The 23906-nt window shown below is 54.6% G+C and overlaps 1 protein-coding gene across 7 annotated transcripts in view; it reads left to right on the top strand.

Annotated features, from left to right (window-relative positions):
- Window positions 1-23906, top strand: part of VAV2 (vav guanine nucleotide exchange factor 2) — a 219675-nt gene that overhangs the window by 144851 nt on the left and 50918 nt on the right. For all 7 annotated transcript variants that reach the window (XM_035262230.3, XM_035262224.3, XM_035262220.3 and 4 more), the window contains exon 4: window positions 3763-3831. In XM_035262230.3, the coding sequence (XP_035118121.1) occupies window positions 3763-3831 (69 nt within the window). The remainder of the gene's footprint in view (window positions 1-3762; window positions 3832-23906) is intronic.

The following is a 23906-nucleotide window of genomic DNA, read 5'->3' as shown; positions in this document are numbered from 1 at the left end:
GGATTTGTGGCCTCAAATAGGGATCTTAGAATAAAAGTAGTGAAGATTTTACGGGCGGCAGGAGAAGTCCTTGGGCTTTAACATTCCTGCTTTTTCTCTTCTGGGTCAGGCAGGTAGAGGAGATGACAGGAGGGGTTGAACAAAACACCAATGAGTCGCAGGGGAGGGAAATTTAAGACAATGATGGCTCAAGGTCAGGTTTTTTAAAAGACAAAAGGTTTTTTTTAAAAAAATTATATTTTTGAGACAGAGTCTCACTCTGTCACCCAGGCTAGATTGAAGTGGCACAATCTCAGTTCAAGCAGTTCTCCTGTCTCAGCCTCCCGAGTAGCTGGGATCACAGGCAGGCGCCACCACGCCTGGCTAAATTTGTTTGTATTTTTAGTAGAGACAGGGTTTGGCCATATTGGTCAGGCTGGTCTTGAATCCTGACCTCAGGTGATCCACCCACCTCGGGCCTCTCAAGTGCTGGAATTACAGGCATGAGCCACTGTGCCTGGCCGACAAAAGGTTTTGAAATGACGATTGTGCCTTGTTTGAGTGGGACGCTCACTTTCTGTGTTAGGAAACAATATTCTGAAAGTGTCTTTGTGGGTGCGGCTCTTAGGCCCTCAGGAGGCATCAGAAGGCAGTTTTCTCGGGCAGCGGAAGGTGCCTGGAACGAGGATGATGCTGGAAGTTCTAAATTGCAGCTGCCCTTGTTGGGGCCCCGCTAAGTGCAGGGCACTCTGCCATCCTACAGCTGCTCTCACGGCAGCCCTCCTAGAAGGCCAGATTACTTCCATCTTCCGGGGCGAGAAGGGTGACATGCAGATAAGTTAGGTAGGTTGTCCAGAGTCACAGGGAGCAGGGGCTGGGCCTAGGGTTCACACCTGGGTTGCCCAGCTGGAAAGCCTTCCTCTCCTTCGCTGCCCCGGGCTCAGCTCTCCTGTCAGGGCAGGTGGGTCCCATCTGAGTCCCGGGACTGATGGAGGAGCAGAGCCTTGTGTTAAGAACCCTGCACTGGGCCTCAGGGACTGGAGAACTTCGGGGGATGAGCGATGTCTGCCTGGGCGCAGGAAGAGTGAGAGGCACGTGTGTGTCTCCTCACAAAGTGTAAGTGCATCTCTCAGACGACTTAGCAGGGTGGGTTCTGGAAATAGAGCCCCCAAATGGCCGTCCTGTACCTGCTAATATCTCAGGGTTGGAGGGGATGCCTTGATGCCCTCAACTGTCGCCCACGCCCTGTGATCAAATCTGAACAAGATCCTGCCCTCACAGCTTCACGAGGTTGATACTTTCTCTTCCCTCTCTACATTCTGTGTGAGAAAGCACGTTAATATTTTGCCACGATGTCATTTTATACATAACACACTTTTATTGGATGTAAGTGGGGTTTAACATTTTTTACTTATTATGAGGACACATTTTCATAATAAGTTGGATTCTATTTTTTTCTTTTCTTTCTTTCTTCCTTTTTTTTTGAGACGGAGTCTCGCTCTGTCACCAGGCTGGAGTACAGTGGTGACATCTCAGCTCACTGCAACCCCTGATTCCCTGGTTCAAGTGATTCTCCTGCCTCAGGCTCCTGAGTAGCTGGGATTACAGGCTACTCACCCCCAGCTAACGTTTGTATTTTTCATTGAGATGGCGTTTCACCATGTTGGCCAGGATGGTCTCAATCTCCTGACCTCATGAGCTGCCTGCCTTGGCCTCCCAGAGTGCTGGAATTACAGGTGTGAGCCACCGTGCTCGGCCTCTATTTTTATTATGGAAGGGATACCAATCATCATTGAAAATTTGGAAAAAGCAGAAGTGACTGACGAGATCAGAGACAGGGATGGCTGGACGTAAGCGAGGGGCTGGCGGGGGAGCACGGGGCTGTCCTGGCAGCAGGGTTTCATGCTGAGAGGGAAGAAACCTCCACCTCTGGGGTCCTGAAGCCACTTCTCAGCCTGGCAGAGCCTCTCTGGCTCCTGGCCCCCGTGTGCTCCTGCACTTTCTGGGGTCACCTGCATGTCAGCCAGGTTGTGGCTCCTCAGCCCCACCCCCATCTGTGACAGCTTGGTGATCTGCTGATCGGGGGAAGAGATGGATTCCTTGAGGGGTTTCTTGGCTGTGAGTGGTGTTGTGTCAGCGATGGAGCCCTGAGGATGAGGATGATGTGGCAGCCTCAGCTCTGCCTGTGACCTGAGGACACACACCTCCACTAGGGGATGCTGCTGTCGGTGATGGTGGAAGGAGGGAGAGTGGCTGGGAGGAGAGAGCTCACCACGTGGAGGTCAGGCCTGGCCATGCTGCCCCCTTAGACACAGGCTTCTACCAGGAAGCCACAGGGGCACGCTGACCAATGGCCTGGTGGGTCTGGCTTGGGGACCTCTGACCTAAGGCCCCGTCCCTGCAGGTCTGTGACAGAGCCAGGTAGGACCCAGGCCTCCAGCTCACAGCTCAGCGGACTCCCCCACCCCTCCCGCTGCAGCACAGGCCCCCAGTCTCCCAGTGGTGGGAGGACTGCCAGGCTGGACTGCCGTCCCAGCTGGATCTTGGGCTGAGCAAATGTCAGCCTGACCCCAGGCGAGGAAGCAATCCTAGCCAGCATCTGGGCCTGGCAGCCCCTGCTGGGGTCTCCTGGCCCATCCTCAGTGACAGGTTTCCTCCCAGAACACACACCCTGGGGCTACAGGGGGATGTTTGCTTTAATTAAAGGGCCTTTCGGGTCTCCTCTAGAGATTAGTGGATTGGGCCCAGAGCTTTGAACCCGCTGCAGCCCCCTCCTCTCTGTGTTTGATCAGCCTTTCCCGCCTCTTCTCCCTCCCCGAGGCTGGGCTCTGAGTGCTTGGCCCGGGCTGGCTGTGCTCGCCTGGTGCAGGGAGGCCTGTTGACTCGGGACCACACCCATGTCTGTCTGCAGAGGACAGAGCAGAGCCATGCTTTGGATCCTAGGGGAGGAGAAACTGCTTCCTTCCACCCCTCCAGGTTCTTGGGCTGGTGTGAATTAAATTGACATAAGACAGATGAACAGGAGAAAAACACTGATAATTATGTACATGTGCACGGGAGTTCCAGAAAATGAGACTCAAGAAGAGCCCAGATGATTAACGTGTATATTTGTGTGCATTTCTATACCATCCTGAACTGCAGAAAGGCACCAGGCTTGGGGCGTCTGGGGGCGGAGGGTGAGGGGAGCACCGCCCTATTCCTTCTGGGGTGTCCCCATGAGGCTCCTGCTCCCTTCCTAGGAGGGCAGGCCGCAGACCCATGCAGAGGGTCTGAGGGCTGTTCACTTTCAGGACTCTCTTCCTGACCTCCAGCTCGTGGCTGATGGGTGGGGAGGGCGAGTCCCTACCCTCGGTGCCTCAGAAGCCACCCCTTCCTTCCAGAGTCCACTCCTGCCTCCTCTCCTGCGGGGACTCAACTGGAGACCAGGAGGTTCTCCCCTGTGAACCCCTGGAAATGGGAGCAAGGGTAAAGGGGAAGGCAGGTCTCCAGGCAGATGAACACTTTCTGCAGCCCTGACCTGGGCCTCTCACCTGCCCTCTGGACACCCAGAGCCCGGAGTGGGTGTGACACATTCCTTGCCCCCTGGTGAGCTGGGCATGGGTCTCCTCTTGCTCTGCGGCCCAGTTGACCGAATCAGTGACTCCGATCAGTGTCCTTGTACTTCGTGTCTTTCCAGAGAGTGAACAGGAGCCCCTTTGCTCCTGGCTGGGCCACACTGGGCTCTGCTGTGGGGTCCAGCAGTGCTGGGATACACTCACCTCCCTCTCGCCTTCTCTCCCACAGGCCTTTTCCCTCAGAGGAGACCACAGAGAATGACGATGATGTCTACCGCAGCCTGGAGGAGCTGGCCGAGTAAGTCTGGGGGATGGGAGGAGGGCGGGGAGGATGGCAGGCAGGAGGGATGGAGGGAAGGAGGGAGGGACAGGGAGGTTCCTGGTGGTGTCCAGGGAGTCGGGAGGAAAGGTGGTGGCCACAGTGCGGGCAGAGCTGGCCCTGGGCTCTTCCCACCGGGTGCCTCCTCGTGATGGGTCAGGGAGTGGGCTCCCATGCAGAGTGGGAAGGCTGCGAAGCCCCAGGGGCAAGCAGATCTTCACACTCCTCGTACATTCTAGAAGGCTGCCCAGCCAGTCTGGTGGCTGGCCTGGATGTTGGCCCACCACCCTAGCAGGGTCCTCCATGAGGGCTTGTCTCTGCGAAGCTGTGGGGCGGAGCAGGGGCCCGCTCAAAAGGAGGCCTGGTCATGCTCCTTGAGCTGTGTCCTGGGAGGCTGTGTCGTGAGGAGGGAGCAGTGCAGCCAGAAGCAGAGGCCCCGGAGCTCAGGCGCAGGGCACGGGAGCGTGTGGGCTCAGAGCTGACACGCAGCCCTGCTGGCACCACCCGCCTTGTGGGCCCGCCGCTCTCTGCTCTTCTTCGTATCCACCTCATTCCTTTCTCTGAGAGGCCTCTGCTCCACCCAGGCACTGCCCAAGCCTGGCACAGCACCAGGGCTGCAGCCCCACCGGGACCGTGGCAATCTGTGGCCAGTGCGTGATCTCGTGGCCCGATCTGGGAGGAGGGAGGTCGGAGGGCAGGAGGAAAGGGGGGCCCACCTGCAGGTAAGGGACCCAGGCTGAGATCTGGCAGGCTTGCCTGAAGCCTGCATCCTGGCTGGGGGCTCCCGGCCTGGCTTGGCCACCACTCTCCCAGGCCACCGGGAGACGGTGCCTCTGGGCTTCCTTGCCACCTGGGGGCCTCTGGAGCTGTTTGACAGCAGCTTCTGTGTTCTAAGCTCAGCTACCGTTTCTTCTGGGAACACTTAGTGTTTCTCTCTCCCTTTGTCTTAGAACACAGACAGAATGAGAACTGTCAGAGGAGTGGGGTGGGGAGCTGCGTGTGTTGAGTGCCTGCTGTATGCTGGGGCTTTCTCCGTCTTACTGCTCAGCCCATATCCAGGGTGCAGGGCCCAGGGTCCTTGCCTATATAAACAATTTAAGTCACACCCAAATCAGTGTGCAGCACCATGCTGGCAGCCCAGCCTCATGCTCTCCTGTGAAAGAAATTCCTCGCCCACCAGCCGGAGGAGCTGCCACCAGCTCGTTCCTTTGATGCTGGGCTGGCCTCGGGGCCCTGGGCAATCCCACTGGCAGGACTCCCAGAGCTCCCAGACATCTGGTCAGCCCCACGTGGGTCTGAGGGTTGTAGAGCATCCAGAAGGGGAGAGGCAGGAACCGGGGCCATGCGGGTCACAGCCAGGCCTGGGGCGTTGACCTGGAGGCCACTGACCAGCCTCAGGAAACTGAGGGAAACTTCGAAAATTTTCTGAGGGAAAAAAATTGCTCACGCCTGGAATCCCAGCACTTTGGGAGGCCGAGGTGGGTGGATCACCTGAGATCATGAGTCAGAGACCAACCAGCCTGGCCAACATAGTGAAACCCTGTCTCTACTAAAAATACAAAATTTAGCCGGGAGTGGTGGCGGGCGCCTGTAATCCCAGATGCTTAGAAGGCTGTGGCAGGAGAATCACTTGAACTCAGGAGGCGGAGCTTGCAGTGAGCCGAGATCGCACCACTGCACTTCAGCCTGGGCGACAAGAATGAAACTTCATCTGGGGGAAACAGAAATTCCAAAAATTGCTCACATGCAGGCTCCCAAGGCTGACTGAGGGCTGTCCATCTCAACCCTGTAATCGGGGAGGACACAGGTTCAGAGAGGGCAGGGCTTCAGGCTGGTGGCATGGCCAGAGGGAAGTCCCTGGGGGATAAGGCCCCCGGCAGTGTCTCAGCCTCACCACTTGCCATGCTTAGATTTGGAACCATGCCCTCTGCACCCTTCCCCAAATTCCCTGCCTTGGAATCCTTCTCTGCCATGTCCAGGCCAAGGTGTCTCCCACTCTGTGAAGCCGCCTGTGCTCCATTCTGGCCAGCGCCCCCTCGGTACCCACACCTCTGTTGGGGCTCTGGGGTGCCCCAGGGGTACACCTTGATGGTCTGCCCTTCCCCTGCAGATCAGAGGGTCGGACCTGCATCTTCTTCCTGTCCTCTCCTGGCCCAGCCCTGGCAGGGCAAGCCTTCTGTACATGGTAGGGCGTCTGTACCCACATGACAATGACAGCAGCAGTGGGCGATGCTTACGAGCTTCTCTGGGGCTGGGCACTGCTGGGCTTCATTCCCTTGCATGCCCCCACCCTCATTCGCTCTGTGAGCTGTTCTGCGGTCATCCTCGTTTTACAGATAAGGAAACTGAGGTCCAGAGGGGGACACCACTGGCCCATGTCACCCAGCTAGTAAGTGGCAGAGCCACGGTTTGACCCTAACCCCCCACTGTGCAGAGCCTGTGCCCCACAGAGCCTGGGGTGCTCCTGACAAGTTCCTGACCTGCTGTGTCTCCTGTCACCAGCCTGAGGTTGGGGTTTTGTGCTCTGCAGAAACACCCCTCGGTGTTTCTGGACGGTCAGCACAGGAGGGTTCTGGGACGATGGGGACTAGTCGGCCTGTGTGGCCAAGGACCGGCGTGACATACACACTCCGTAGGAGCCTCCTGGGTGCTGAGCCTGGGACACTCCGTGAACTGCTGCCCGCCACGTGGCCAGGCTGCCCCTGCTGGCTCAGGGTGCACATTCCATTTGGAGGGTTTCTGCCTGGCTCATCAGGCTAGAACCTAGGTTGCCCATTTTCCTTTTATTTCTCTTTTCTTTTCCCTTCCTTCCTTCCTTCCTTCCTTCCTTCCTTCCTTCCTTCCTTCCTTCCTTCCTTCCTTCCTTCCTTCCTTCCTTCCCTCCCTCCCTCCCTCCCTCCCTCCCTCCCTCCCTCCCTCTTTTTTTTTTTGAGATGGAGTTTTGTTCTTGTTGCCCAGGCTAGAATGTCGCAATCTCAACTCACCACAAACTCCACCTCCTGGGTTCGAGCCTCCAGAGTAGCTGGGATTACAGGTGTGCGCTACCTACCATGCCCGGCTAAATTTTGTATTTTTAGTAGAGCTGGGGTTTCTTCATGTTAGTCATGCTGGTCTCGAACTCCCGGCCTCAGGTGATCTGCCCGCCTCAGCCTCCCAAAGTGCTGGGATTAAAGGTGTGAACCACCTGCCTGGTCTTTTTTGAGATGAGTTTTGTTTTTGTCACCCAGGCTGGAGTGCAGTGGCGTGATCTCAGTTCACTTCAACCTCCACCTCCCAGGTTCAAGCAGTTCTCCTGCCTCAGGCTCCCGAGTATCTGGGATTACAGGCATGCACCACCACACCTGGCTAATTTTTGTATTTTTTAATATGAATGGGTTTCACCATGTTGACCAGGCTGGTCTCGAACTCCTGACCTCAGGTGATCCACCTGCCTCGTCCTCCCAAAGTGCTGGGATTACAGGTGTGAGCCACTGTACCTGTCTGGGTTGCCCATTTTCCATCTTTCTCTGCCCATTCTGATTGTGACTGATCTCTTGAACCAAAATTCCTCTCACCCAGAAAAGCGACTCTGGGGAACCCAGAAAAGCGACTCTGGGGAACACGTGGCTTTGCGCCGTCCGATAATGTTATTCCCTGACATTAAGACTGCACCTCTGTAATCCAACAAGCTCTTTATGACTGCAGTTATTGCAAACGTAAATCATCAGTTCTAAGGAAGGGGAATGCATTTGAATCTTTAACTTTCGATTTGGTCCCAGTGGCTCCAGTTTAATAAATTTTTTATGCTGCTTCCCCCCTTCCTCCTTTCATTGGAAGGCAAGACTTCGCATCCGTTCTCTGTGGACTTGGTGTGGATACTTAGCCATTATGGCAGTTTACAAGACACAAACACATGGCATTTCTTACCTGGGTCCTACTCATGGAGAGAATGTGGTTGTGAGTTTTCAGTGCTGGAGCTGGGGAAATGGTCTAATCAGAAGTCAGGTGTGTTAGTATTATAATTTAAAGATTTCTCCAATTATAAAGGGAAGCGGTTTCATTGACTCACAGTTCCACAGGGCTGGAGAGGCCTCAGGAAATTTGCCATCTTGGTGAAAGGGGAAGCGAACACGTGTTTCTTCACATGGCGACAGCAGGGAGAAGTGCAGAGCAAAAGGGGGAAAGCCCCTTATAAAACCATCAGATCTTGTGAGAACTCACACACTAGCATGAGAACAGTATGAGGGTTATGAGGGTCACCGTCTCCGTGATTCAGCTACCTCTCACCGGATCACTCCCACAATACATGGGGATTATGGGAACTATAGTTCAAGATGAGATTTGGGTGGGGACATAGCCAGACCATATCATCAGGTAGGGGAGTGAGGAGAGGGAAGGGTCATTTGGAGCAGAACGCACCTGTCCTTTGCTTTGGGCCCATAGCCACATGCCCGACATGAGGGTCACCTTGAATGTCTAAAGGACTCCCCTGGCTACCCAGACACCAGACACCTGCAGCTGTTTGGGAAAAGTCAAACACTGGCTCACAGACGCAGCTGTCTCCCAGGGAACCTGCAAATGTGGTTTTAGGAGACCAGTGAGGGGTGCCGTGTGAGTGCCTGTGTGCTTTCATTCATTCACCATCATTCATTCCATTATCAGCTGGTTCCTGAACACTCTCTGTGTGTCAGGCCCAGGGCCAGGAGCTGGAAACCCATCAAACTGAAGACACATTTCCTGCCTCCCAAGACCCAGGCCCCATGGGGAGTGTGGAAGCCAAAGGGCAGTTTCAAGGCAATGTGATTGGTTTGTAGGGGAGCTGCGTCAAGAAATAAGGGAAAAACGAAATGAATCTTAAGAATGTATTTTATAGGCTGAGCATGGTGACATACACTTGTAATCCCAACACTTCACTTTGGGATTGCTTGAGGCCAGAAGTTCGAGACCAGCCTGGGCAACATAGATCCTGTCACTGCACTCCAGCCTGAGCGACAGAGGAAGACCTCACCTCTTAAGAAAATAAAAATGTATGGCCGGGCATGGTGGCTCATGCCTGTAATCCCAGGACTTTGGGAGGCTGAGGTAGGGGGATCACAAGAGGTCAGGAGTTCGAGACCAGCCTGGCCAACATGATGAAACCCCATCTTTAAACAAAGAAAAAGGCATTTTATATTTAACCCAGCATATTCAAAATATTATCTGGGTCAACTTGAGATCGGTGTCGCAGGTCATCCTTGGGCAGCGCATGTTTCGTGGCTGTTGCACCAAGTCCTCTGATCAGGTATGTTGCTCCCGCTTTGGCGCGGATAAGTGCAGCTTGTCATCTGTGAGCTGAACAGCCACACGTGGCCAGCGGCTTCGTGCTGGGTCGCACAGGTCTTGGATCTAGACCATCTTCTCGGGAGCTGGAGCCAATCCCCTGCGTGGGCGCCTACAACACTGAAGTTATTTTCTGAAGTGCTCTAAGCTTGCTGTTGAGAGCTTTGAATAATGCATAATCAAATAATAACAGCAGCTGGTTGAAAAAATTAACACAAAATATTGCCACTTAAAAATGCTTTATCAAGCAAAATAAGCCCAAGTGGAGGGCCTGTTTTTAAACTGCTCTAATAATCGGTACCTTGCATTTGCATAATGGCTTTTCCCCCGGCAGCCACTGTCCTTCCCTTCTCATTCCTGCCCAACTCTTGGGGGCCCAGGGCTAGATGTCTGCACTGGGGGGCTCACAGCCTGGGGTCCCGAGGCAGGTTTGTCCACAGAAGAGAAGAGCTCTGTGGAAGCAGAGTGGGGCTGGCGGAATGCTAGCTCAGAAAGCAAGGACAGCTTCTTAGAAGAGGTGACAGCCTGGCCTCAGTACCCAAGGAGGAGCTTGCTGAAGACTGGGAGTTTCCCAGCAGAAGGAGCTTGGCAGGCTGTGGAAGGCGAGGCTGGAGGGCGGGGTGGGGCTTCCCACGTGCAGGCATGGCTGAGGCTTGTTCCAGCGCAAGTCCAGCATATTGTGCTGTTGTGGGACAAGGCTTGGTATTGGCAAGAAATCAGCATTATAGAAGTTCCCCGGGAACTCACAGGGAGGACCACCTTCCCCCCAGGGAGGCACAGGGCACACATCAAAATGCCTTCTGTGACCCCAACTTGGTGGCACTGCAGTGACAGTGCTTCTCCTCATAGGAGGAGGACGGATTGGGTCAGCTTGTGCTGGCTGCAGGGGGCAGCATTCCTGGGCGTCCAGGAAGGTGGCTGTGTACCAGTGATGTCTGCACTCAGTGGTCAGCTCCAGTGGGCACGGTGGTAGGTGGCGATGCCCGTGCCCAGTGGTCAGCCCCAGTGGGCATGGCGATAGTGGCACAGTGGCTTCTTCCTTCCAGCTTCAAGAAACATCCCTCTGATCACCCTGGCCTTGAGTTCCAGGGCTGTCTGTCCCTCTCCTGACACTGCAGCCAGCATTGCTGGCTCCCATTTTCTCTTCACTGAGGCTAGGCGTGGTCCACGCAGCCTGGGGGGGCCCTGTCGATGGAGGAGGATTTGGAAAGGGCACTGGACCGGGTGCAACAGAGCCGTGATGAGGGCGTCTTGTAAGTGGTCTTGCACAGACGCTGGTGCCGATGTGCCGGGTTGTTGTGGCCTGTTTGTGAAGTGGGTGGCGCCCCCAGCAGAGCCAGGCTGCCTGCCTCTGCCCTCCCTCTCATGGTACCGGCAGGTCAGAGACCCCTGGGAATTATTCTTAGGGGATCAGAGGGACACAGAAGTCTGAAGCTCTCACTTGGGGCAGATGAGAGGCCAAAGGAAGGACGTGGTCATGAGACTCACCCTTGTTTAGCCAACCGCTTCCTCCTGTGTGGCTGGAGGAAGGGGGGTTAGACCTGCAGCCTCCTCCCTGCACTCAGAGGAGGGGTGTGCTGCTAGATGTTTGATAGCCAGCTTTTAAACATGCCCCATCAGGAGCATCCTTGTCTGCAAAGCGGGGTCCTGCGACCTCTCAGGCTGCTCTGGGAGGGTACCCCGCCCCTCCCAGTGGCTGCATGAGGAGGGAGTGATCCCAGACACAGCCAGGCTCTGTCCGGAACCTCTTGTCCTCCTGGCTTCTCCCCAGAGAGAATCTGAGCAGGAGTGGCTTTGAAAGGAGAGCTGCTCCTGAGTGCCTGTGGGAAGGGAGAGTCTGGGGCGGGGGCTCTGGGCAAGGGTGTGGATGTAAGGCCGGGGCTGCTGGCTGCGTTAGTGTGGTGGATCGCCATGGCTGGGGTCTATCTAGCTGGCCTTTCCTTTCAAGGGGCTGCTGCTCTGGGCCTCAGTTTCCCCATCTCTGAAATGAAAGCATCCACCCAGATGGGCTGTGAATCCCTCTGAGCTTGATGAATACACGATTTTATGATTTAGGAGCCTGCTTTGCATAACACTGGTTTCGCTTTCCTTGGAGTTGAAGTGATTTTCAGGCTTAAACAAATGCGACAGTGACACGGCGGGGGATGTAATTCACCTCGAATGTAGCGCTGCATGCTTTACTGCGTCGTAAATGACCGTGCTGCTTTAAATGTGTCATGTTAGCATCGTTGGGTTAATTTTTTAGGGTGCATAAAATATAGGAGTTCTGGTGTCGAGGCGGTTTGGAGGTTATCCTTCCACCTGGGGAGTGAGCGGGACTGCCTGCTGGCTGCGACCTGGGAGGCCGGGGCCATGCTTCTCCCCCTGGTTCCTGTCCTGGGGCCTTGGCCATTCTGTGCTGTGCCCTTTTGTCTGCAGGGGGACAAGGAGGGAGGAACAAATCGCTGTCCTCTGTGGCCCGCCCTCCCCAAGTTGTCCTCACCCTGCCCACATCTCCCAAAGGAAGTTTGTGTAGACACCATCCCCTGAGTTCCTGTGTGTTCATCCTCACTCCGGGAGGTCTGCAGTGTGGAAGAGGCCTGCGCGTGGAGCCCGAATTGAGGCTGGGTTTGGGGTGCATTATGTTCACCCCAGAGGATTGTTTTTCCAAAGGGGACAAGTTTGAAAGCAGACCCCACAAAAACTGTCCCCACAAGAGACAAGCAAATGAATCCAGCCCTGTTAGCCAGCCCCTGGCCCCAGGCATGTGCAAACCCTGCCCTGGTCTGAAGGAGGCCTGAATGAAGCCCCCTCCCCCAGCAGAGGTGTTGACAGGCAACCCCCCCCACCCCCCGGTCCTGCCCTGGTGGCCTGAGACTTGTATGAGGATGGAGGGGAGGCTGGAGGGATGGAGGACAGGTGGGGTCCTTAGAGCTGGTGATGGTTGGGAGAGAAAGGCCTTTGCCCTTTTCCACCTCAGGTCCTTCATCGACATGGACTCCCGTGGCTGGACCGCAGCATCGTCTGCTGGCGCTGCCTTCCCACTGGCCGTGGTGCCTCATTTGCATGTAGATCCTCTAAGGCTGTGTGCTGGGCCCCACCTGGGCTTCTCCTTGGCAGCACATGACTCCCTCAAATGCACTGAGGGTCTCTTGGTCCTCCATGTGACTCTGTGAGGCCTGGCCTGGCTGTGGGGACTGGCTGAATAGAATGAATGAAGCCAGCTCCCCAGAAGGTGCCTCTTTCAGAATGCTTCCAATTGCATGTGGCTGAGCCCTGCAGGCGGGACCCCGAACCCTCTTGCTGAACAGGAAGATGGCGCTCTGAGAGAGGCAGGCACCTGGTCAGGTCACACAGAACTAGGGGCCAGCGCTGCAATTTGAGCCCAGCTCTGTCTGTCTGAGGGTGATTGTCAGACCACTCCTCTAACCCTGGGGGTGGCTGAGAAAGCCCTGCCCCACAGACCTTCGCCCTGAGCCCCATGTAGGCGCCTGCTCATCTCATTCTTGAGGCTCTTCTACCTCCTGCATGGGCTATCCAGGCGGCATCCTCTGGGGGCAGACCCTGACAAGCCAAGAAGCCAAGAAGGCCTCCTTGAGGAGGTGTTCCTTTTGAAGAGTGCATAGGATTTGCCAAAGTGTGATTTAGGAAAACTGCTCTTGCCCCTGTGCCAGGCCAGTCAGTCACTGCCTCGTTTTGGGCAGCGGGGTTAGGAGTGTCTGGGTCTCTGCTGTGTCTGTTCTCAGGAACTGGGGGCTGGTGGACCTGGCTCGGAGGTGATCCTGTGTACATAGTCCAGCCTTTCTTGCTCTTGTGGTCTAGACAAGCCCGGAACCTGTCGGGACTGCTGGGCAGGGGTCTCCCTGTCTGCACCCACGCTGCTAACTAAGCCACCAGCACTTCCCTCTGGGGCTGGCTGGAGGCAGCTGACTGTAGCTCATTGGGATGACAGGCCTGCGCTTTCTGGAGCCCTCCCTGCCCCCATCAGACATCTTGTTGGCCCCTCAGTACTCTGGCACCACGGTGGGCCCCACATGTCTCCAGCAGCCCTGCTGCCGTGTGGCTGGCTGCCTCAGTGACTTTGAAACCCTGTTCCCCAACCCCCACCACCTCGGGAGAGGCCGTTTGTTCCTTTTCAGCAGGAGGTCACAGGGGAGCCCTCTGACACACGCAGAGCAGGTGCCCGTGACCACTGCGCCGCTCTGCATCCCGTGTGTGTGTGAGCAGGTATGGCCTGGGACTTCCAGGGGCTTTCATTTATAATACCTCGTTAAACTCGAGTGCTTCCAGGACCGATGTGGTCACAGCAACTCTCCGGTCTCATTTCATGCAGTCTCTGCAGAGGGAGGGGACCTGCACAGAACGGGCCACTTTAAAGACCTGCACATTCATCTCGTCGTTTTCCAGGAAGGGGCGGGCAGCTGGGCTGCGGCCTGAAGGACAGGGATGTGCTGTGTCTGACAAAGGTCTAGCCCCTCGAAATCGCCCTCCTGGTGCTCTTCTGGAACCCCAGGAAGAGGAAGACTTCTCTGTGACATTATTTCCCTTGTATTCAGTATAGATCTGACTGGCACACAGTGGCATCTAGGAAATATTCCTCTAAAGAGTAAGGATAACATGCCGGGTGTTATTGTAAAAGTCCCATCATGTACATAATACCTCCTATATTGACTGCCCAACTCCTATTCATTCTGCAAAACCCAGCCCACAGGTCACCTTCTCTCAGAGGCAGCCCCCAGCCCTGCCAGGCTGAATTGAAGTTCTCTTTAACAAGACGCTTAGAAAGTACAGCAAGACAGTCTCTGCTGCCAAGTGTCCCTCGTCTTCCTGCCTTTGTTTCTCAATCCTGAGATGAACGTTCCCTAAGGGGACCTAACTAGACCTGGGCCTGGTGCACTGTGGTAGGAGGAAGGGCTGGGGGCCACGAGGTTCCGAGACATTCCCGATTCCTGAAGGATCTGAGCCATGGGTGCATACGCTGTTCAACATTCCCCGCCCCTGTCCCCTGAGAGCCAGGCCCTGGGCTTTGCTGCTTCATCTTGGCCCTCACAACATTGCAGGGTGGGTGCTCCAGCCCCCATTTTGCAGTTGCACAAATGAAGGCTCAGAGAGGTCACACAGTGTGCTTCACATGGCAGGGGAACTGAAACCCTGTGCTGTGGCCGGGGACGCTCCCCTGGGCCCAGTCCTTGTGACCTGGCCCCAGGGGTGGTTCTTTTTTGAGTCCTGAATATTTTTAGATGGTGGGAAGCTCTTTTACTGCTTAGAAAGAATCCCCCAAGAAGAGGGAGTTACAGCCTGAGGGCATAGTCCCCTGGATGGGGCTCCTTTTGGGGGCCTGTGAAGGTGGGTGCCTACATGACTTGGCAAGCTGGGTGACTTGTGCCCTCTGTGGGGCCTGGTTTCCCCACTTGTAGTAAAAGTGAGGCCTCCCTCCCTCTGCCAGGGCGTGTGAGAATGAGCCCCCTGATGTGTAAAGTGGTCCTTGTCTGTCCGTCTGTCCATCTGTCCCTACATACACACCATCCAGTTCCCAGCCGGGTTCTTCAGGGGCTTGATGCACCCCCTGTCTGCCACCCCACCGCAGCCCCCGGGGGATGAACCACCCCGAGGTGTGGACCGAGGTCAGGAGACGTCTGACTTGGTCTCCTAGTTACACACTAATGGCAGCTTGGTACCCTGCATGGCGGGACCAGACAGCCCGGGGCCAGCGTGGCTCATCTGAGCCTGTCAGCAGCGCTATTTTATGGCCGCCGTAAACACTCAGGCCCACTGGGGGCGGAATGCAGAGTCTGTTGGCTTTTCTTTGATTTTCTGTGGACAGCGGGGCAGGGGCGATGGCCTCGGAGCAGCTGCCTTTCTGTAACAGAATTGGGGCAGGTGGTTGAGGCTGCTGGGCTGCGCCCCCGGAGTCTTGGGCAGGAGGTGAAGGTGGCAGGTTCTGTCGTCCCTGGAGGCCTGCAGCCGTGCTTGGGGGCCCCTCCTGGAAGATTTCAGGCTATTGTGAGGACAAAAATAATGGTCGGGATTTAGCATCTGTCAGCGCAGCTGACTCCCAGAAAACAGCAGGAGCAAAAGGATGAGACTGGGCGGGAGGGAAGGAGGGGTGGTCCCTGGCCAGGGGCGGAGGGAGCTGGGCTGGGGCCCGGGTCTGGCCATGGAGGCCCTTCCACGTCTGGGCTTCCACATTCCCGCCTGGTCCAGGGCTCTGTTCACAACCATCTCGGGCTTCCTCTTGGGCAACTGGACAGACAGGAAAGACCCCTGAAACCTGCAAGAGCAGCACAGCTGAGTAGGATCTAAAGCAGCACCAAAGCCCCAACTTTCTTTTTTTTTGAGATGGAGTTTCACTCTTGTTGCCCAGGCTGGAGTGCAGTGATGCAATCTCGCCTCACTGCAACCTCCACCTGCCAGGTTCAAGCGATTCTCCTGCCTCAGCCTCCCGAGTAGCTGGGATTACAGGCATGCGTCACTACGCCCGGCTAATGTTGTATTTTTAGTAGAGACTGGGTTTCTCCGAGTTGGTCAGGCTGGTCTTGAACTCTCGACCTCAGGTGATCCGCCCATCTGAGCCTCCCAAAGTGCTGGGGTTACAGGTGTGAGCCACTGAGCCCAGCCCAAACCCCCAACTTTCTAGTCTCCATCATTTTTGATGCTTTCCACACCTGTGTGTTGAGCACCGGCCCCTGTGATAAGGCTGTCTCCTTGAATGAGCCCTCCTCCCGCCCACTGGGCCGATCGGCCACGCTCCCACTTACTGAGCATCTACTGTATGCTCAGCCTCTACTTGTCTTTTACACAAGTGGTGCTCCTTGCCACTGTCACCCTCCCATTGCAGACGGGGAACCTGGAGCCCAGGTAATCCTGCCACAGTTACAGAGCTAGAAACAGGAAGGGCTACAAAGACAACCCTGGTTTGCCTCGCTGCCTCCACTCTAGGGGCTCAGGAGCAAGAGTCAAGTTTCTGCCAACAAGAGACCCCCTATGGCCCTCCTGTTCCCAAGTGAGGAGGACCGGCCAGCTCTGTGGACCAGACTCCAGTGTGGGATGGGCATGGAGTTTTTCCACGAAGTGTAGCCTCTGATGACATGGAGCCTCCACACACGCTTCTTTCTACCCTGATTTGAAAAGAATCAGGGAATGACACACCAACTTCACACAAAGCCACAGAGAGGGATGTATTGTGCCACGGAGATTCCAAAGGCACTTGCAGATGTGGCAGGGCCTTGGGGTGCTTTACAAGCGTCCAGAGGGAAGGCACGGCAGCCTGGCATCTCCCCCATGGGATTGCGGGCAGGGCCACGTGGGGCTGGCTCTGGTTCCATGTGCCGGGTCTTAGCTGAGTGCTCGTCAAGCTCAATCTAGTGAGAAGGCAGAGGTGAGGGTCCTTGCACAATGGGGTCCCCTCCCCTGTCACTGCCCTGCCCTCCCAAGAGACTTCGGACCCTCCGGTGAGTCTCATGGTGCACCCCTCTCTCAACCCAGCCCCTGAGGGTTCCCTCTTCCTCCCAGTGGATGGCTGTGGCCCTCAGATGCACTGGGGCCACTGGTCATGATGTAAGTGAGCCTGCCTCTCAGGTGACTGAGACTGGTCATGTGTCACCTCCCTGCACAAGAAACTTGCTGATGGAGATGGCACCTGTGCTGAGAAGCAAGGTAGCAGTGGGACTGCCTTGTCAGTGATGGCCAAAGGAAAGGAGCTATTAGGGACCAGCACTTGTTACCCCAAGTGACACCACAGTAGTGCCTGCTTCTAGGATCTGTTCCGTACCTGGGAGAGTTCCTGGAGCCTGGATTCAGATGCAACTGCCATGTTAATCTCCCCACTTGAACTGTGAAGTGGTTGGGACAGATGGCCATGGCCACATTCCTGCCTGGTCCAGGGCTCTGTTCTCATCCATCTCGGGCTTCCTCTTGGGCAACTGGACAGACAGGAATGACCCCTGAAACCTGCAAGAGCAACACAGCTGAGCAGGATCTAAAGCAGCACCAAAGCCCCAACTTTCTTTTTTTTTGAGATGGAGTTTTGCTCTTGTTGCCCAGGCTGGAGTGCAGTGATGTAGTCTGCTGGAGGGACCCTGCCTGGGAGGGACACGCCTGCTGTGGGGGGACGTTCAGGCTGTGGGGCCTTTCACTTTTGGGTTGCCTACTTCATGCAGAAAGCTGAGGTGTCCCAGGACAGATTGGGGGCTGGTCCAGCAGCCCAGAGGTGAGGAGGGAAATGCTGGACGGGAGAGGTCCACAGCAAGCAGGAGCCTCTAAATCTTTGTGTATAAAATCCACTCAAATCCTTGGCTGACCGTTAAACTTCACCTGCACGGGAAAGATCTTAACATTTGCAGTAAAAAACAGCAACAATTGGGAGCGGAACTCAGCAGCCAGTTCAGCTGCTGCCCACTTCAGGGAGGGCAGAGTTCGAAGTCTGAGCCCAACCAAGTTAACTGTTAGACTATTGTACCCTTCGGAAGAAATGGTGTGATCCAGAGTCTCACAAAGTCTCATTCATAACAGCTCGGGTCCAAGAAAGAAACCACCAAACGCAAGAAACAGGAGAAAGTGAGTCATGCTCAGGAAAAAAAAGAGTCAATAGAAGCTGACCTTCGGATGACCCAGACGTGGTTAGCAGCTGTATTGGTCATAGGGCTTCCAAGAAGTGGAACCAGTGGGATCCCCATAGGTGGCTGAGAAGATCTATTATGGGAACTGGCTTACGTGATTAGGGAGGCCAGAAAGTTCCACTATGTGCTGCCTGCAGGCTGGAGACCCAGGAAAGCAGGTGATTTAACTAAGTCTGAGCCCAGAGGTCAGAGAACCAGCGAGCCAGTGATGTGTCAGCTCAAGGCCAAAGGCCTGAGTGCTGGTGTGGGATGGGCAGGCGCGCCACTGTGTGTCCTGGAGTCTGAAGGTATGACAGCCAGGAGGAGTTCCGATGTCCAGATGCAGGAGACGATAGACGTCTCACCGTTAGAAGAGAGCACGTTCGTCCTCCTCCGACTTTTTGCTTTTACTTGGGCCCTCAATGGACTGGATGACACCCATCCGCATTGGTGAGGGTAAATCTTTACTTGGTCTTCTGATTCAAATGCTGATGTCTTCTGGAAACCCCTCACGGACACACCTAGAAATAACGCCTCACCAGCTCTCTGGGAAGTCCTTAGCCCAGTCAGGTTCACATACAAAATCAACCATCACAGCAGCTATTATGAATACAGTCAAGGACTTAGAGGAAAATGTGACTAATGAGTGAACAGATGGGGAGCCTCAGCAGGGAAACAAAAACTACTACAAACTGTCAAATGGAAATTCTGAAAATGAAAAGCACGAGACCCAAAATGAACAGTTGCTGGATCAGCCTGAAGAGAAAGCTGCACGTGGCAGAGGGAAAAGTCGCTGAACTTGAAGGTAGTCCGGTGGAAGTTACGCACTTTGTCATTTATTTATTTACTTTTGGAGATGGGGTTTTGCTCTTGTTGTCTAGGCTGGAGTGCAGTGGCACGATCTCAGCTCACTGCAACTTCCACCTCCCAGGCTCAAGCCATTCTCCTGCCTCAGCCTCCTGACTAGTTGGGAGCCCACTACCACGCCCAGCTAATTTTTGTATTTTTAGTAGAGATGTGGTTTCACCATGTTGGCCAGGCTGGACTTGAACTCCTGACCTCAGGTGATCCACCCACCTCAGCCTCCCGAAGTGCTGGGATTACAGGCGTGAGCCACCGTTCTCACCTGGAAGTTACAGGCTGTAAATCACAGGGAGGAAGGGAGTTTGGAGAGAAGTGACAGAGCTGGAGACGCGTGTGACAATGTCAGGACATCCAACACTGGTGTTACTGCAATCTCAGAAGAAGAAGAAGGAAGGAGACAGAATAAACACTGAGAAAGAAATGGCCGAATACTTCCAAAATTCCATAATACTACAAAGTGTCTCTGAGAGAAATGAATGAGGACTTAAAATATATGCTGTGTTTATGGATTGGAAGATATTAAGATGTCACTTCTGCCCAAATTAATCTGTAGACCCCATACAGTTACCATCATGATCCCAGCAGACATTTTTAAAAAGTTGACAAGACGGTTGTAAAGTTTACATGGAAATGCAGAGGACCTTGGAATAGCCTAAACAGTCTTGCAGAACAAAGCTAGGGTCAGGTGCGGTGGCTCATGCCTGTAATCCCAGCACTTTGGGAGGCCAAGGCAGGTGGATCACCTGATGTCAGGAGTTCGAAACCAGCCTGGCCAACATGGTAAAACCCCATCTCTACTAAAAATAAAAAATTAGCTGGACACAGTGGTGGACGCCTGTAATCCCAGCTACTTGGGAGGCTGAGGTAGGAGAACGTCTTGAACCCAGGAGGCAGAGGTTGCAGTGAGTTGAGATCACACCATTGCACTCCAGCCTGGGCGACAGAGTGAGAGTTCGTCTCATAAAAAGAAGAAAAAAAAGTCCAAAGCTTGGAGATTTACATGATCTGATTTCAAGAGTTTCCATAAAACTTATCAAGACACAGAGGTGTTAGCATAAAGACAGACAAATAGATTGATGGAATAGGGTAGTTATTCCAAAATAGACTCACCCTTATTTGGCCAAGTGGTTTTTGACAGAGATCCAAGTAATCCAATGGTAAAGTTTTTGTCTGTTTTCTAAGAGTCAGGCTCTCACTCTGTCATCCAGCTTGGAGTGCAGTGGTGCGATCGTAAGTCACTGCAGCCTCTAACTGCTGGACTCAGGCAGTCCTCCTTCCTCAGCCTCCTTAGTAGCTGGGATGACAGGCATGAGCCGCCATGCCCTGCTTGAAAAAGAGTTTTGAGAAATTGTTCTGGAACATGTGGATATTCCTGTGGGGAAAAAAGTGAACCCTATTTCATACCCTACACAAACATTAATTTGGGATGAATCAGAGACCTAAACGTAACGGCTTAAACTATACAGCCCCCGTAAGAAATTATATTGTGATTTAAAGACAGCAAAGATTTCTTAGACAAGACACAGGATTTCTTAGGACACAGGACAGAGCCGTAATGCTACTGAAGAAAGATGTGCTAAGTTAGGCTTTATTAAATTAAACATGAATATTTGTCAGAATATCATTAAGAAAATCAACAGCCAGGCTAGAGACTGGGGGAGGAATCACAAAACATATCTGACATGTATGGAGAATATGCGAAGAACTCACAGAATTCAGTTGGAAGACAGACGAGCAATTTTTAGAAATGGACAAAAGTCTGGAACAGACCCTTCACAAAGCAAGGTTTACAGCAAGGACACAGGACCCCTCCACAGCGTTGGCCATCAGGAAAGTCCCAAGTAGAACCACAGCCCTGTTTCACTCCACGCCCACTCTGGGGGCTGAAATGAAAAAGACTGGCACAGCAGAAGCGGATGAGGATGTGGAGCAGCTGGGCTGCTGAGCGCTGCTGGCTGGGGTGTGGAATGCACCCACTTTAGCAAAGCATTTGTCAGTTGCTTATGAGGTTGAGTATAGACCTCCCCTTTGACCAGCAACTCCACGCCTAGTGGAATTTCATTTCCAAAGGAAAATAAAGCATGTGTAACCCCCCGCCCCACCCACTACACATGTGTACACCTGCGCACACACACACACAGCTTGAATTCCCATGTAGCAGCTTTTATTCACAATTACCACAAACTTGGAGGCAACCCGAATGTCCATCAAGAAGGAGAATGGTAACGTGTTGTTATCCATGCCATGGATTAGTACTCGGCTGGATACAGGAGTGGGCGGCAGATGTGGACAGTAGTCAGAATGGATGTGTCTCAAAGACCCAATACTGAGGGAAAGAAGCCAGGCACGAAAACAAATCTAATGCAGGACGCCCTTGACATTCAACTACAGACAAGGCTCGTCTGTGGTGAAGAACAGTTAGGAGGGTGGTTGCTGGGGATGGGGAAGAACCTGATGGGGAAAGGGAGGAGCTCAGGTGAGATGAAAATGTTCTGTGATGTGGGAGGGCATGAGAGACACAGGTGTATCCCTTTGTCAGAAAGGTACTGCTGAGGGTGTATTTTGATCCTTAAAAAGCTTTGCAGAAATATTGTGAAAACCCTGTACATGGCGTTTCTCACCAAGCTTGAGACTCAGCAGCTGCTCTGTAGATGTGGGCTTGTGCCTAGATCCAGGCGTGACAGTTCTGACTTAAAGATGGGTCAGGGAAGAGGGAGGTGAGCAGGGGACTCTGCCTTCCGGGTCCCTTTTCTAGGTTCACCCGGGCTTCGAAGCATCTTTCACGTTTCTTTTGTTCAGGAAGATTCTGACCACCCCAGTCTTCTCTGTCCTCTCCCTCCTTAAAATGTTTGGGCTCGGGCCAGGCACCGTGACTCACGCCTGTAATCCCAGCACTTTGGATGGCCGAGGTGGGCGAATCACCTGAGGTCAGGAGTTCAAGACCAGCCTGACCAACATGGAGAAACCCCTGTCTCTACTAAAAATACAAAATTAGCCCGGTGTGGTGGTGCATGCCTGTAATCCCAGCTGCTGACCTGGGAGGCTGAGGCAGGAGAATCACTTGAACCTGGGAGGCGGAGGTCGCTGTAAGCCAAGATTGCATCATTGCACTCCAGCCTGGGCAACAAGAGTGAAACTCTATCTCAAAAAAAAAAAAAAAGTTTGGACTCAGGATGGGGCTTGCTCGCTCTCCCCCATCCCGGGATCAGTGGATCGTATGCTGTATTTTCCAGAATACACTCAGGCCTGGTGTCAGATCTGGGCACGTCATAGGGTTCTCAGTAAATGGCAGTGGGAGGCTGCTGCGGGGGGAGGCATGAGCGAAGGATGTGTGTCCCTGGCGTCCGAAAGACCCTGCGGCAGCCAGAGCTGGGCTTTCCCATATGCACCGTGACAAGCCTGGGGCTCCTGTGGGAGAGGAAAGATGTTGCATGTGGTCAGCATCCCCGCCTGAACCCGGTTCTGGTCGGCTCATGATGGGGGCTGCACTAGGGCCTTTATGAGCAGCCTCCTGAGTGGTGGGGTAGAGCCCTGGACCCTGTTGGGATGCCCCACAGTGCAGCTGTTTGCCATCCCTGTGTGGGACAACTCCAGGCCCCAGTCCAGGCCCAGCTTGCAGCCTTTTTTAACCATTTCATCAGCTCTTGCAGCATTTAATAGCCAGCCCCCCTTCTTCCACCTGGCCTGTTGGAGAGAAGCTGACGTCTGTCTCTAGACAGTGTGAGTGGCCTCATCTGCCCTTGAGTTGTCTTGTTGAGCAGCCTCGAAGCTTCCCTGTCTTGCCTCGCCTCCAACTGTCAAGAGTTCCCGACAGGCTTTGCCGCCAGCCTCACTGTGCCATGTGATAGAAACATGGGGAGCAGCCCCTTGCCTGCATCCTGGCATCCTGGCGGGCAGAGCGGTGGGGGCTGTTTTCATCTGGAGAGGCAGGGGAGGTGATTTGTGTCATTGCTGGTGACAGTTTCTAAGACAATTGCCAGACCTGGCTGGGGACAGACCTTTGAGATGGGTTAGTAAGAAAACCTGTGCGCACACAAACACCCGTCCTGCCTTATGTCTGTTCCTGGGGGGCCTCTGTCACCAGACTGTGGGCCCAGCCCATCTGAATGAAGGCTGCGTTTGCCCCGGCTTCAGTTTTCCTGAACGGCTGAGCAGCACCCTAACAGACCTCTCGCGGTGGTGGGCGGGTGGGGAGGGAACAAGACAGTGACCGAGGGCCGCAGCCCTGCTGCTTGCTGGCAGTTCGTCCGTGTTTGTTTCAGTCTGCACAGCGGTGGCAGCGCTGTCTACTTCCAAGGATTCTGTGAGGCCTGAAAGAATAACTGGTTTTTTTCAGGTGCTGGCACACAGAGGGGCTTGCCCAGGGTGGGTGGCTCTTTGAATGCGGATTGGAGGATTCTGTGTCTGTCCCATGGCCATCTGCCCTCTGCCAGCTTTGCTACTCTGGCTGGCTTTCAGCCGCTTCACTCACACCTGTAGTGGTGCAGAAAATGAAGTACCTGGAGCGACAGCTTCCTCCGCCACTTTTGCCTACCTGCCTGTAGGAAGCTCTGCAAGGCAGGAGCTGGGCTCGCCCCCGGCTTCCCCTCTAGAGAGGCCCAGATGCTTCGCCCACAGGCAGACGGTGGGTGGCTCATGCATTGTGGTGGATCCTCCAGGGAAGGTGCCGAGGGCCTTCCTTGAATGCACACGTGCCTCTCTCTCTCAAGCAGACCTTAAATGGTCCTCCCCAACCCCAGCCTAAAAAGGCAACGGCTGATATTCAGAGGCAAGGTTTGGGATGAGACTGTGGCATGCAGTGTGGCTGCGGAGCCCGTTCCTGAGTGCCGCAGGGACCGTTCCTACCCCGGCCTCCATCCTCGCCTTGCCTGCCTGCATGCTGGCCATGGTGGCAGTGGAAGGGGGTACCCTGCATTTATTTCCGTCCTTCCAGCAGTGAACTTTGTCACCCACTTTGAGCCTAGGCTGTGAGAGGCGTCCTTGTACAGGCTGAGGGCATGCAGGGCTGAAGACACATCCAGCCTGGGCCTGACGTAGCTCCTGCCCTGAGCTCCCGGGTGTAGTGAGCCCCCAGCAGGGCCTGTGGGAACAGGGGTGGTTGGCTCAGTGGCTGATAGAGTGGCAGACTTGCTGAGCCCCAGCAGGCCAGGGTGGAGCATCAGGAGGGCTGAAGAAGCCCAGTGTGGGGAGGAGCCAGGCTGGTCAGCTGCCACGCACAGTCACTGGAAATGTTCCCCAGTGTAGGGAGGAGCCAGGCTGGTCAGCTGCCACGCACAGAGTCACTGGAAATGTCCCTCAGTGTGGGGAGGACCCAGG

The sequence above is a fragment of the Callithrix jacchus genome, chromosome 1 (genome assembly GCF_049354715.1).
Source record: "Callithrix jacchus isolate 240 chromosome 1, calJac240_pri, whole genome shotgun sequence".
Classification (NCBI taxonomy): domain Eukaryota; kingdom Metazoa; phylum Chordata; class Mammalia; order Primates; family Cebidae; genus Callithrix; species Callithrix jacchus.
The sequence above is the reverse complement of the archived record's forward strand: the minus strand, read 5'-3'. Positions and strand labels throughout refer to the sequence as shown.